Source organism: Leuciscus leuciscus (genome assembly GCF_965113295.1).
Source record: "Leuciscus leuciscus genome assembly, chromosome: 21".
NCBI lineage: Eukaryota > Metazoa > Chordata > Actinopteri > Cypriniformes > Leuciscidae > Leuciscus > Leuciscus leuciscus.
Window position 1 is genome coordinate 25,514,968 of NC_138745.1, and position 14,987 is coordinate 25,529,954.

Below are 14,987 nucleotides of genomic sequence, written 5' to 3' on the forward strand. Positions count from 1 at the left end.
TCGCGCATCAAGCCTATATCACGCCCAGTCTGAGTGTAAAGCCCACCTCCGAGTCCGGACCAATTACCATACGAGATATGGATATATCATAGAGTCTTATCATGTGTTTTAAGTCCGATTCCTATTCCAAATACTACATAGTGGTAATGTCTTCAACATATTAAGATAAATCAAAGGGAAGATTGCCCAGATAGTTTAAAACTAGATTACACTGCGCGCTTTGCAGACAAGCTCCAGAACTTGCAGTTTATATAAAGTTTGTATTAGAGTCTTATTTTAAATGTTAAAGTATACGGACGGTAAACCTATGACACCTCTAGTGAGCTCGGACCGGTGCTGCAGATGGGCGGCATAGGCAGGAATTTGTATCTCAATATGTTGAATGGAACAGACGCGCAAAGTTTCGCCAAAGACGCAGAATTAACCAGCCACCTGCACCGAAACCGCGACTTATCGGACTTCAAAATGGGCATCCAAGACACGAGGTTTTACTACCAGGACTCGATTCCTAACGGACAGGACAGTTTGACGTTGCCGTTCCACGCTGAGCACCACCAAAGTGCGGGAGCGCAGACGGGGAGGTTTTACACACCGGCTCCGCTCGGCAGCTGTCACTTCACCAGCCGGAGCGGGACGGGACATACTTACGTTCCAGCCGGAGCCGATGTGTATTCTTCAGCCAACGGTAAAGACGTGTATCCGAGCAGCGCAGACAGCTACACGGCTTCTTTTCAGCACGGGTACCCGCGAGCACCGATGTACACTTTACCTGGTCTACAGGTGTCCGGGAAGACACAAGTGCTCCTCAACAACTACCCGCTGTGGGCAAAGTTCCACAAGTATCAGACAGAGATGATCATAACGAAACAGGGACGGTAAGAAGCTTTTTGGTTAGCCACTCTTTAATAGCCTATGTCATTAGCATAGACGTTTGTTTTCATGGTAGATTTTTTTTGTGCGCAATTAGAGTAAGAAACTGGGCATTTCCAAATGCCCCATTTGAATGTTAATTCCTCTTACTTTTGTACTTATGATTGCCAGCTGTGCCATCCAGGGCAGGTGGGCATGAAATCGAGTCCTTGGCATAGCTATGTGTCTTAAATTTAGAAGCCTAATTACAGAGAGATCTTTTGATCTAATCCCTTTTTTTTTTCTACCAGACCGCGACCTGGTTTCAGTTTTTGTCCAAAGTAAACAAATACTGTTAGCAATTTGTAAAATTCTCTCACTGTACCTATATGCACTTTGACACACATTTTTTAAAACTGAAATTACCTTAATATTTGCAAAAAATCTGACAGGAGCTTATGAGAACTGCTGATGTTTTTATTTTGTATTTTATTTGTATTTTATTTTTGATTTAAGAACGTGATGACCAAACGTAGTTATCACGAGTAATTAAAAAGAAAAAAATATAAATAAAAACTCAATATTATGACTTATAAACTACTGTGGTCCCTATAGAGAGGGAGAGAAGTTCTTTGACAGGTCAGCGAGCATTAATATCTAAACATGTTCCTGATGATTATAATCTACAGATGTGTAACACTTTCATTTCAGAGCTGCTTTCAAGGCATACATAACATAGTCATTGCATGATATGGATTTAAAATATCATCTGATAAAACTTTATAATTATTTCTAAGTAGGCCATTATATGTCAGTTTGGTAACGATATTTATCACAGAATCTTTCTAGCATATGTACATTATAATAATAATAATAATAATAATAATACTGAAAACTGTTGCACTGACCAATAATATCTAAGCTCATCTTAGATATTAAAAAATATTTCTGTTAAAATATATGAGAATTGACAGCATCAGAAACAGTTACAGTCTAATAGGAGGCTAAGCAGGCGGGGGGAAACGCTCTCACTTTAAGTTCAAAGAGTTATTAAAAATATTTATTTCAGAGATAAGAAGTAACACTTAGAGACTGTAATTTATTCAGTATTTTTCAGTATGCAGAAGATACTATACAATGTGCATTTTAATATGGGTTTGAATGCAAATCGCCTAACCTTGAAATGAAGAGGTGACAAAATGTTTTTATCTTAATGTTTTAATATTATGACTGAATTTCACATTTTACTGCTACAACAAATCATAGCATTATCACTTTAAAAACACTGCTGCCACGGTCATCACTCATAACTGTCTTTATTTTATTTTGTACTATACTTTTACGCACCATACAAAAACGAATCCTACATAGGCTAAATTTCGAAAACAGAGATATGTATTAATTTGTATTTGTTTTATATTATTATTATTATTATTGTTAGTTTGATAGGTTATACACAGATATGCATGTATTTGTGTGTACGGTATAACTGTTTGTGAGTGTGTGAGCACACGCTTTTGTAACCTGTAACCTACAGGCTGGGGTCTTGACGCCTTTTGCAAACCGCATTCAGAATGAATACATGCAGAAAGAAAGAAAACATAATGAAATAGCGCATACATCATGTAGTTTATTAATGGTATAAATTACAAAGGAATGTTACATATAAAATACTTCAAACACCCTAGTAAACGCAAGTAACTAAACAGGCTATTGTGGGATTCGAGTGGCTTATAGATTATTCAATATTTCACGTAAACGAGAAAACCTTGTTTGGTTTGATTCATCATTTTTAATGCTATCATGACATTTAGCCTCTGAATCATTACATTTCCTGTTCGTATCTGATCTAGTGAAGTCATCTTTTCACATTCTAGAAATTCCACCAGTTTGAGTCCATTTATTTAAGTACACGTGATTTGCTGCGAATTATTATTATGTTCTGTTATATACGGTATAATGTGCATTAAACATAAGGGTTATTTTATTCGTTTTCATTGCCAGTGAGTGTCATAGCTCATGTAATTCTGCCCAAGACAGGAAGTGGAAAAGTAAGGAGGAAGGGGTGGTACGTTTGGGGGTAAAGTTGGTTGAGCACCAGTGAGACTCTGATGGCCAAACACATCAGTGGAGGTATAGCTTTGAAGTGCAGGAAATGAAGGAAGGCACTTTCTTCCTCTCTCTCGCTCTCTTTCTCGCTTTTTTCTTTGCTCTCTCTCCACTGGTCTGGTACCCTGTGAGCGCAGTGATGCACGTTTCCTCAGAAGTCGAAGTGCAGTCCGAGTCAGGGCTTTGAAATGCACCGTAAGACCCACAGTCTAAGACGAGAGCAGAGGTCTTCGGCCCCTTTTCAAGTCGAACTCTAAAACTGGCCCCTAACCTCACCCCTGCCACTAGGTTTCACAAACTTAAACAGGCATGGGCCATCAGCTCTAAACATAGATTGGTGTAGGTGAGCGTTATCTTGCCTTTATGCTAGCATGAGAGGCAAATAAGGCGACAAGAGCGTGCCAAATGATACTAATAACGATTGAAATTCATGAAAACATTACCTCATAGAACATTAGTGGGAGGGATATGAAACTACAGATGTTGTCAAAGATCCATTCCATTGCATGTTCAGTGGTTGATAAATACTAAAGATAAATAAAAAATGTCTTATTTCAAACACATCTGCAACATACTCCTTAAAAGGGGAACTAGGGTTTTTCACTGTTGTTGTCAATATATCTATATAAGTCAATATATAAGAGTAATAAAAGACATTCTGGCCTCAGGTGCTTGTATAGGAAATGTGAACGAGTAGGTTTTTTGTAGGTTTGGTGAAAACCAAACTCCGAGGAGTCATGGGTCTCTGCTTTATGTGTAAATAAAGCTGTCTCTCCGCTTCAGTGGATTCACATGTCTCATATTTAACACCGCAAAAAGCTTGAAATTTTCCAAGCATTTGTTTATTGGCTAAAATTGCGTATAGTGAAACTCGTAGGAACTTTTTTTCTTTACTCACACACAGCATTATCACTTTATGGTAAATATACTGCACAATGAATACAGCACAGCAGAAAGTTGCACATTAATAATTTATCTGGCCTTCATTTGGCCTCCCTTAAATTGCAGCATTAGGTAATATTATAAAGATGGCAATTATAAACGGTGGCTGCAAAAAAATATGGACACTTAAAGGGATGGTTCACCCAAAAATTTAAATTCTGTCATTATTTACTCACCCCATGTCGTTCCAAGTATGACTTTCTCTCTTCCGTGAAACATAAAAAAGATGAAATGACAATGAAAGTCAATAGTGAACAAAGCTGTTTGATTACCAACATTCTTCAAAATATCTTAAATGATATATCGAAATAAAGTAAATGATGACAGAATTTCCATTTTTAGGTGAACTATCCTTTTAATAATGTATTAATGTAATTAATGTATTCTTTGCATTGCACTCAGTAAAAAAAATATTTTTCAAAGTTGTATATTTAGTTGAAATTCAATTTTTAATTCAATGTGCTACTTGCCATTTCTTTGAAATTATTTGTGAAATTCACTAGCATTTTTCAGAGTGAAAATTGTTTCAAAGTAAATCCTACACCTTTTTTTGTTCAGCATAAACCAATTATCTGCAAACGGATGATGCTGGAGCTTTTCTCAGAGCTAACTTCACTTTTCTGAGCCATTTTTTGACTACTAACAGATTTCAAGGTGCTTTTAGTGAATGTAAAAAGTTCAATTTAAAAATGTCAATTTAGGACAGGTTTTGAATTTAAAACCTGTCCAACTTCTTTTTGTGTTTTGCTTGAAACATGATCCTAATATAACTTTATAGTCACTTATAAAGAATTACAACAAAAGAAACCTTTGCAATATCAATGCATCGGTTTTATTAAAATTCTTAAGGTCGTCCAGGCTCTGCATAAAATGCAATCTCTCCTCCTGCACCATCAAGGCCTCTCTGTCTGTAGCCTTTGAGCTTTCTTTCTTTCTTTTTTTTTCATCTAACAATCACATCCTGTTTAGCTGCATATGGTGGCATGGCGTATGCAGTCTTGCTGCAAAAAGCCAGACCTCAGAAGCAGCAAACTTGTTGAATAGTCACCGCTCACTACAGAACAGATTGATGGCTGTTGTACATGATTCCAGCGGTACCCCATCAAGCAGCTCTGACAGAAACAGATGAGCTGTGACAGTAGCACATCAGCAGAACCCTGTCGAGATCAAAGGGATCGTCTGTACATGTAGCCTATCTGTGGTTGCTGCCTGCTCCATTTCCAGCCACTGTTTTTCAGCAGCATGCTAAAACTCATCACTACAGCAATGACAACCCTCCAACATCAGCAAATATATCGTGGTTTCTGAATGTAACCACATTCACATAATTGCTTACAATAACCACGTAAACATGCTGTGCTTACTGTACATGCCAATCTGCTTGTGTCATGTTTGATATTTTACCTTTACGTATAAAAAACCGGCAGACTGGCATGTTTGCAGAAGAATCAAGACTAAGAGGATGACACAAACTAGACCTGAACTCCTGTCCTGGCAAATCAATGACAGGCTCGGGGAGAAAGCCCCCTCACCAGTCTATATCCAGACAGGGTTGGGTTTTTTATGGTCCCTTCCCTTCCTGTCTTTTTTACTCTGCAATTTACTCTGAAGTACTTCTTGTGCTAAGGGGAAACACATATATGTATGGAAAACTGTATCTTCCTAGAGTCCTAGACAGCAGAGGAGGCATTTTTGTTTGGCAACCACCTACTACTACCGTGTTCATGGCTCCATCACTGAGTCAAGGAGTGGCAGATAAGTTTCCAAAGGTTAACCTCTAACTTTTTCTTAAACTCCTACTCATGCAAAACATTCCTCTCAGTGGTGAACCCACTGGTTTCCCCCTCTCCAGGTACTGATTTCTTATAAATGTCTCATTTTTAAAAAGTATGACAATTTCTGAGGCTCAGTCAGATGAGGAAAGTGACTGCCACAGACGGTATAGTTATAACTCAGAACGAGGAGGCATCGCATGAGCGCTGAATGATACAGAGACGATTCTGGTTTCTGTTTTCACTTATATTGACAACTGATGTGGAAGAAGAAACCCTTCACCTGTTGGGTCTCTTCACCAGCACAATGCCAGGGCTCCATCTGAGAATGATGATTGATTACAGCTGCCCGTGGGTGGGCAGTCCGTGCGCTTGTGCTATGCCACCCTGTAGCAAACAAGCGTCATCACGCTCCAATCCTCGATATCAGGCGTCCTTTACCCTTCTTGAAAAGAGAAACTTATTTCAGTTAGAAAAATCTCTTACTTCTCTCTTTCTAAAACAAACCGGTGATTCTTTACTTCATTCCACTCACTGAAGCTAGTGTAACTTCTTGGAAACACAAAATGAAATATTTAGTAGAATGTGCATGCGCTTTTGCATAAAAAAGTAGACAATGACTGTAAAGTGTTGAACTCCGAAAAGTACAAAAAAGTACAGAACATAACATTGTACTGTTGTTATTTGCTTTTAGAGAAACTTTCCCTCTGCTGTAACTCACTGAAACTTTTCACACATTTGTACAAACACGTATCGTCAGACATCATTGGTTCTCATGTGATCACACTGCATGAGATAAATGATAATATAATTTGCATTGCACTATGGTGGTGGGTGGTTGAGGAGAGACCCTTGACATGATTGTAAAGCTCTTTGGGTGTACAGTAGTACATATGAAAGTGCTATATAAATGCTTCATTATTATTATTATTATTATTGTTACTACAATTTCATTAAATGGGAAACATCAATGCTAAACTTCACTGTTTGTTTTAATCATAAATAGTTGTATTAACATTGTTTTACGGTTAGACTTACACAGACTTACAGTACAATAATGTTCAAATATTTGGGGTCAGTAAGATTTGTTTTAATGTTTTTTGAAAAAAAGCCTCTAATGTTCACCAAGGCCAGATTTATTTTATACAATAAAAATACTTTAAAAAAAATTAAATAAAATAAAACAGTAATATTGTGAAGTATTAAAATAAATTAAAATACCTGTTTTCTATTTTAAGATATTTAAAAATGTAGTTAATGTGATGGCGACATATTTTCAGAAGTCATTACTTCAGTCTTCAGTGTCACATGACACTTCAGAAATCATTCTAATATTTGGTGCTCAAGAAACATTTCTTATTATCAATGTTGAAACCAGATGTGCTTAATATTTTAGTTAAAACCATTTTTTTTCAGGGTTATTTGATGAATGGAAAGTTCAAAAGAACAGCGTTTATTTAAAATAGATATTTTAATGCATCCTTGCTGAATAAAAGTTCTTGAATTAATTTCTTGAATTTTTCGTAGTGTACATGTCATGTTACTAATGTTAAAAAGTATTACAAAACTGTTTCTTAAGAATTAGCCTACAATTTCCACAAATGTGTCCAAAACAAGCAATTCTATATCCATGTGCTAAGTAAAATTTCTATATAAAGCAGAACGAATTCCAATAATGTGACCCCCTGCTCTTCCCAATAGGAAAAAAAGGTTTATAGTTTCACTCCAAAAGCTCAAAGGCACAGGAGACAGGACAGCGAGTGAGAGATTTTTATAACCTAAATCCATTCTGAGCCATATACAAATTATTTGGTCTGTATCCAGTTCATGGAATTGATATGATACAGACACAGATATGAGTAGACAACTGCACTTGAGTGTTACCTGACAGGAGCATCCGGCTGAGGGGAAACACAAGCATGAGCAGTAGCCTGCAACTGTTGAATCTGAATGAGAGGCAGCCGTGTAGCATAGACGTCATCTCTGGAGTGTATAGTGAGACCGAAAGCGTCATAGTATTGGGTGAGGTTGAATTGAAGCCAGCATTGCTGATGTCAAAAGTTTGTTGCATCACAATTGGTGCCAAGGTGAAAAGGCACAGAAACACAGCTGTAGAACATTAAATACTGGGTCTTTTGCAGGAAGTGTATGCGTCTTTAGAAACTTCACCCTATGGGACACACTGACCTCCCAGTTACCTCCTCTCCATCAGTGCACTGTGATCAAAATCTGTCTAGCAAGGAAAACTACAGCAATCAAGCAGATGCATCTCCTAACATGTTTTATTAATAGTCATATTAAAGATTCACATGCAGCCTGCTCCCAGTTGCCTCTCTATCGCAATGAATGTGCCCACATCACTATTGCTTACCACCAAATACCTCACCCTCATATGGATCATATCAGATATGAATGATTTCTTCATTTATGTGTCAGTCGATTTTTGATGTTTAAATTAAATTAAAACATTGCATAACATTTTTCCATCATCTAGCACAATCTTAGGATAAAGGACAGTGTAATTTGAACATTTTAAATATAATAATTTTTAAAAACCCTATTTCTTAAAGGAACACGCCGACTTTTTGGGACTTTAGCTTATTCACTGTATCCCCCAGAGTTAGATAAGTCCATACATACCCTTTTCATCTCCGTGCGTGCCGTAACTCTGTCTGACGCACCCACCGCTAGCCTAGCTTAGCACAAAGACTGGAGGTAAACGGCTCCAGCTAGCATACTGCTCCCAATAAGTGACAAAATAACACCAATATTTTCCTATTTACGTGTTGTGATTTGTACAGTCACAGCGTGTACAAATAACAAGGTCACATGAGACACAGCCATCTTCTAACCGTATACATACTGGGAACTATATTCTCAGAAGGCGAAGCACTGCTACTTGGGCGGACTGATTTGCTCGCAGCGCCTGAGAAGCCCCGTGGTGAGGAGCCGAGAGTTCGCTCAGAGTTGGAGTAAATCACTCCGCCCAAGTAGCAGTGCTTCGCCTTCTGAGAATAAAGTTCCCAGTATGTATACGGTTAGAAGATGGCTGTGTCTCATGTGACCTTGTTTTTTGTAAAACATTTCATTGCTTATCGCTATTGACGAGAATTTTAATATCACTACATCCCTAATAACTAGTTAAGTCCGTGACCTCAAATCTTTATCCATAACAGCATTAATGCATTCCTCTATCATCTCACTGTGTTTTCTGATCTGTCTGTCAACAGGAGGATGTTCCCTTTCCTCAGCTTCAACATCAGCTCACTGGATCCCTCGGCTCATTATAACATATATGTGGACGTGGTTCTTGCTGACCAGCATCACTGGAGATACCAAGGAGGCAAATGGGTTCAGTGTGGAAAGGCAGAAGGCAACATGCCAGGTATCCGATAGTAATACACTGCCTTTTCTTGGCCACTATCTACATTTAAACCCTACAAACAAGATAAATGTCTTTATCTGAATTGTGGTTTTTACGGTGTGGGTGCTTTCTGAGCAATGCAAGAAAACTTCACACACACTGAGCTGAGTCTTTTTGTGGCTAGAAATGCATGAGTGTTTCTGATACCACCGTATGCCACAATCAGAGGAACCTATAAGCATGTGGCCCACCACAACATCTTGCACTGCAACTGCTATGGGAGAATGCATTGCAGTGCTGGTGTGAAACACTTGCCATTGCACTCTTAATTGGCTTATTCTAATCAATTCACAAAGTAAAATATTTTTGCTGGAAATATACTCATACTTATGTCTTTCTTTACTTAAACTCCTTACCTATCCTTTCCTAAATATGGCCAGTACCAATAAAAAAATAAAAAAAATAAAAAGGTTCTAAGAACACTTCGCTAATATTCCCCTAAAGTTACGAAAACCTTACTTCTGAATGTTCTCTCGACATTTAAACATTTAAAGCGCCAAAAAAATAAATAATAATTTCGCAAACATTATGGGAACGTTACTTTTGAATGTTCTCTGAATGTTATGAAATTAATGTTTAAAAGAAAAAAAAAACGTTTCAGATGTCCCATGAACAATGTAAAATATAATGTTTATGTATAAATAATGTTTAACATTTTGAGAACATTATCTATTCTGAAAAAAAATATTGATTACAGTTTCCACCAAAAACATTTTGGCGGACAAGTAGCACAAATGTTTTCAGCATTGATAATAACTAGAAATGTTTCTTGAGCAGCAGATCAGCATATTAAAATGATTTCTGAAGGATCATGTGACACTAAAGACTGGTGAAAATTCAGCTTTGCCATCACAGATATAAATTACATTTTAAAATATATTAGAATACAAAATAGTGATTTTAAATTGTGATGATTATTTCACATAATATCTGCATTTTGATAACAAAAATCACCATGTCATTGAGAGTAAAATGTGGTTTAAATACATGCATTTTTAAACTGCAATGAGTGTATAAATTTTCATTAAACTTTTTTTTTTTTTTTTTTTTACAGGAAACAGAATGTATATGCACCCAGACTCCCCCAACACTGGGAATCACTGGATGAGACAGGAAGTTTCCTTTGGCAAACTGAAACTTACCAATAACAAAGGCAGCTCTAACAACATAGGACAGGTAATATAATAAAAAAAAAAACGTTAAGCAGTCTTACGACAGCATGCCTACACCTGAGTCATCTGTGTCAACATTGGTTGTAGTCAAACAGAGAGTACAATTTGGGTTGAATATATAATCCTTCCGTGACACCATATCATATCTGCACTATTTCACTGACTATTGCATTGCTTGGTATACAGATGATAGTGCTACAGTCGCTGCATAAATACCAACCACGTCTTCACATCGTGGAGGTAAAGGAGGATGGAACGGAGGATCCCTTCCTGACCTCTAAAACTCAGACGTTTGTCTTCCCTGAGACTCAGTTCATTGCCGTCACTGCCTACCAGAATGCAGATGTAAGTCACGTCATCTGAACACATCATGCTGTGGGTTATTTTTTTTATTAATCAGATTGCAACTGCACATAACCACTGCTTCCAGCAAACAAAGAGACATCACTGTGTGGGACGACCCAGACGAGATAGTTCTGTTATGTCTGCACATTGAGTCTGTGATGTTTGTAAAGGGTTGTGTGTGCTAGTGATGTTAACTGTGGCTGTAGGAAAGAGGATGAGTGTAATGCATGAATTATTTCGTTACGACAGTGATCTATCAGTCTCCCTGACTGTGCTTCATGTGCCCATGTGGCTTTACTCTTACCCTCTCTCTCTCTCTCTCTCTCTCTCTCTGCCCTTTCTCCAACCCCTTCCCCTGCCATTTCACAGATCACTCAGCTGAAAATAGATCATAACCCGTTTGCTAAAGGTTTCCGGGACAATTATGACACGTAAGTAAGCCTGGAGTAAATTAAATACAGAAAAATTGGTCTGTCTGAAATGAAAATATCTGTCTGTCTGTCAAATTTGACAGGTACCTAATTTACAGTTAGGCTTATATGGATTTACAAATCTTTTAAATTCCACTTCCTTACATTTAAATTCGAATTGCAATTCTAAATCGTGTTCACTACCTCAGTTCTGAATTTAAAAGGCATTCTCACTTCAATTAATGGTAAAACAGTATTAAAGTCCCCCTGTAGTCAATAATTGTATCCCTTATAACTCATCTTTGATAACCAAAATTACATATTTAAACGTTTTTTTCCTGTGAAATTGTTTTTATTATTCATGCCTTAAAACTGATTGAATGTAGAAGAAGAAATGGAAGAGTGAAGTACAGGCTCGTAAACAAGTCGATGTGTCAGAATGGTAATGTGTTTTATGCATCTCTTTCTACAACGTCGGACACATAACGGTAATTAATATGATTAGCCTTTGGCTTGCCTACGTTATCAAACAGCTAATAATGTGTTGCTAATTTTACCCGTTCACCATCTCAGAGTCAGACAGCTGCCTTCTAAAAAAAATCTGCATCCGTAGAAACGCTTTGAACAAATTATAACGTCAGTGGAGAAAGGCAAATAGTTCATCATAACATTGTAATAAACATCATATACATAATTCACCCGCTATATTGCTAAATCCACCCGATTTTTCATATCAACAGAAAAATATACCGGGATAACCTGGCTTCTATCGAGACCGCAGTTAATGATATGCGAAAGCCCTTCCGCACGATGACGGGATTGGTTACAAGGTAGTTTGTGACGTCAGAAACACTAGCGATTTCAAACCACGTTTTTAGATCACTGCAGTTTTAAAGAGAAAATACTCAGCAATGGTGTTGACTTATGAATTTGCACTTGGCTTGTCTTAAAACATTTTAAAAACACCACATAGATATATAATCAACATTAAAAACTTGATTTTCACCAATGGGGGTTTTTAATATTAACGGATTAATATTTCAGGAGGTGTTTTGTCTGTTGAAGTTGACCTTTGACCCTCTCTTTTCTCATGTAGGCTGTACGCACCTCCTGACTCGGACCGCCTCACGCCTTCCCCAACCGACCAGCAGCTCCTTTCAGGCGGTTGTTACCCTCACCAGCCATACCTGTCTGACCAGTACATGAGTCCCCTGTCTCAGAGTCGTTTCTACAGCCGCGAGCCTGTCAGCATGGCCCAGCAGTGCCCTAAAGACCCCGCCGCGAGCCCTCACAGCCGCTGGTACCTGTCCAGCCAGCAGGGGGTGCCGCCGAACCGCCTCGACTTCAACGCGTATGAGAGCGAATACCCTTCCAACAGCCTCTACAAACCCTTTCCGCTTCAGACGTCCCACCACCCACTGAGCTACTACCCTGAAAGCCACTTTGCCTCCGGGCCGGTGTCCGCCGCCAACCCGGGGCCGTGGAGCTCAGGACGTCCCTCAACGCAGTACCTAAATCACCCACACCACAGTAAACCCGGGTCTAGCATCGGCTGGTTCCGAACCGTCTCATCCCCAGCTGCGTCGTCATCTCCCTCAGCAGCGAACTCACGCTTCCACCCCTCCCCGTCGCTCCTCGAGCCCCAGCGCCAGCCACTGCTCCAAGAGAAGTCCAAAGAGTCCGGGGAGGACACTTGGATGGAAGCCCCCTCGGTTAAATCGGTGGACTCTGCCGACTCAGGTCTGTTCGAGGGAGGAGAGAATAAGAAGAGGCGCGTGTCGCCGTATACGTCCAGCACGGAAAATTCCCCTCCCAACCGCAGCGCGGAGACTTGCGAAAAGGACAATTGCAGTGATGCGGGCTACTACGGCTTCTACACCCACTGAAAAGCAACAGTCAGACTGCGCTCCTACTGTCTTCCACCCACCGTCTGTCTGCATGACCCGAGACACAAGGATCAAGCTCTCTGTGATAGTAGCTACAGTGCCAAGTGTTAGCTGGCCCCTCTGTGCTTTGTGTTCCCTGTGTTAGATGTTTGGGGGTCATGTGGAGGTGTTCTGAAGGTCACGGTCGCACAAAAGATGAAGACGATGTGACTGCGCTGAGACAGTGGCCTGGAGACACACTGACAGACAGACCTGTGTGACTTTAGCAGCTGAAGATTTCACTGCACACCTGCTGACACTCCCCCAAAGGAACTGTCTCTGTCCCCCTCATCAGCCACAGACACGAAAAACACCTCTCAAAAACCCACGCGCCACAAACACACTCGAAAAACAATCAAATCGTTCTTGTCACATTCTTTAAAGACGTGGACTTAAAGAGATGGTTCATACAAAAATGAAGTCTGTCATTATTTACTCGCCCTCATGTCGTTCCAAATGCGTATGACTTTTTTTCCCTGTGTAACACAAAGAGGACATTTTTAAGAAATTACAACAAAGTACTTTTAAACTTCAAAGTCGCAAAAGGCACCGTAAAAGTAGTTCATACAACTCATGTGCTACATGTCAAGATCTGGATGAGAAACAGACATGAAATTTAAATCTGGTATCTGCTGTTCGGACATGGGATTCTGCAATTCGGACATGGCTTGTTCTTTCATGAACGCACCAAAGGAGAGTCAGAGCGGATGAATAATGACTTAAATTTCAGTCTGTTTCTCATCCAAAGCTATCATATGGCTGCAGAAAACCTGGAATTTTGTGCACAAGCCTTTTAATTGGTCTCTAAATTACATGAATTTGACTCACTCAAGATGTGATGCTTTGGACCTGTAAGCATGTGCTGATGATCTTCAAATTGGCTTCAGCAATGGTTGCTGTAACATAGCTGTTTTTCAGATTGTAAAAAAAAAAAACTGTTACTGTACAATAATACAATGTTGTCTCATTGTAAACAACATTAGACATTTTCATATTAAACAGATTTATATTTAACCAGGCTAATGTTGCATGCACTTGTGTGCCGCATAACAATTTAGCACAATACATTGTGCATTCGAATGCGAGCCTTCATTACAGTACAACATTTGTGTGTCCAGTCAATCCCAAAATGCAACCCTACAGGGAGCACAATCAATAAGCACATTAAAGCCTAGGCCACTCAGACAACATATGCTGGAAATAAAAGAGCCACGATGTCTAACAGACCATGGCTCTATGTGCACCAGCTGGGATTCCATCTTTTAATAGACATAACATGGTTGATAGAATGCATTTCCGTTTTATCAGTTTCTACAACTACAGTTTCTACAACTGTTTTCAACATTGATCATAATAAGAAATGTTTCTTGAGCACCAAATCAAAAAAAAATAAGTTGTGTAATTGTCAAGTTCACAACTTAATTTTTTCAATTACACATGAAACTTAAAATGAATAAGTTTCATGTGTAATTGAAAAAATTAAGTTGTGAACTTTACAATTACATAACTTATTTATTTTCAATTACACATGAAACTTATTAATTTTAAGGCAACGGCCTCACTTTTTTAAGTTTCATGTGTAATTGAAAAAATTAAGTTGTGAACTTGACAACTACACAACTTAATTTTTTTGATTATGCTTGAAGTTTATTTACTTTATTTTAAGGCAATGGGTTTCCTCAGTTTTTTTTTTTTAAGTCAAGCCAACTGATCACTTTTTACTATATATAACAAACGACACTGCTTCAAATAAAAACACAAAAACAGGCAAAGGAAGAGTGTAAAAGATTAATAAGTTTTAGATTTAAGATTTAAAATGCAAAACTGAACCTGTATATATAGAGTTGTTAGAAGAGTAAATCTTCTAAAGATTCTTCTAAAATCTCTCTAAAGTGTCATAGTGTTGAAAAACAATTTCACTTCTACCACGTACTGTAGAAGTAAAACTGGCAACTTGTGTGAAGGTGATTGTTTTAGACAGGGTCTTGTAATCCTCAGGTTTCATTTAGTTAAAGTCAACGAGTTAGGATAAACGCACT

At 38.5% G+C, this 14,987-nt stretch overlaps 1 protein-coding gene across 1 annotated transcript; it reads left to right on the forward strand.

Moving 5' to 3' along the window:
- Positions 1–119: 119 nt before the first annotated feature.
- On the forward strand, positions 120–13,966 carry tbx21 (T-box transcription factor 21). Its single transcript, XM_082151250.1, has 6 exons — positions 120–875; positions 8,903–9,057; positions 10,151–10,272; positions 10,455–10,613; positions 10,983–11,044; positions 12,120–13,966. The coding sequence occupies exons 1-6, from the start codon at positions 343–345 to the stop codon at positions 12,907–12,909; spliced, it is 1,821 nt and encodes a 606-aa protein (XP_082007376.1). The 5' UTR covers positions 120–342; the 3' UTR covers positions 12,910–13,966.
- The last annotated feature ends 1,021 nt before the right edge of the window (positions 13,967–14,987 follow it).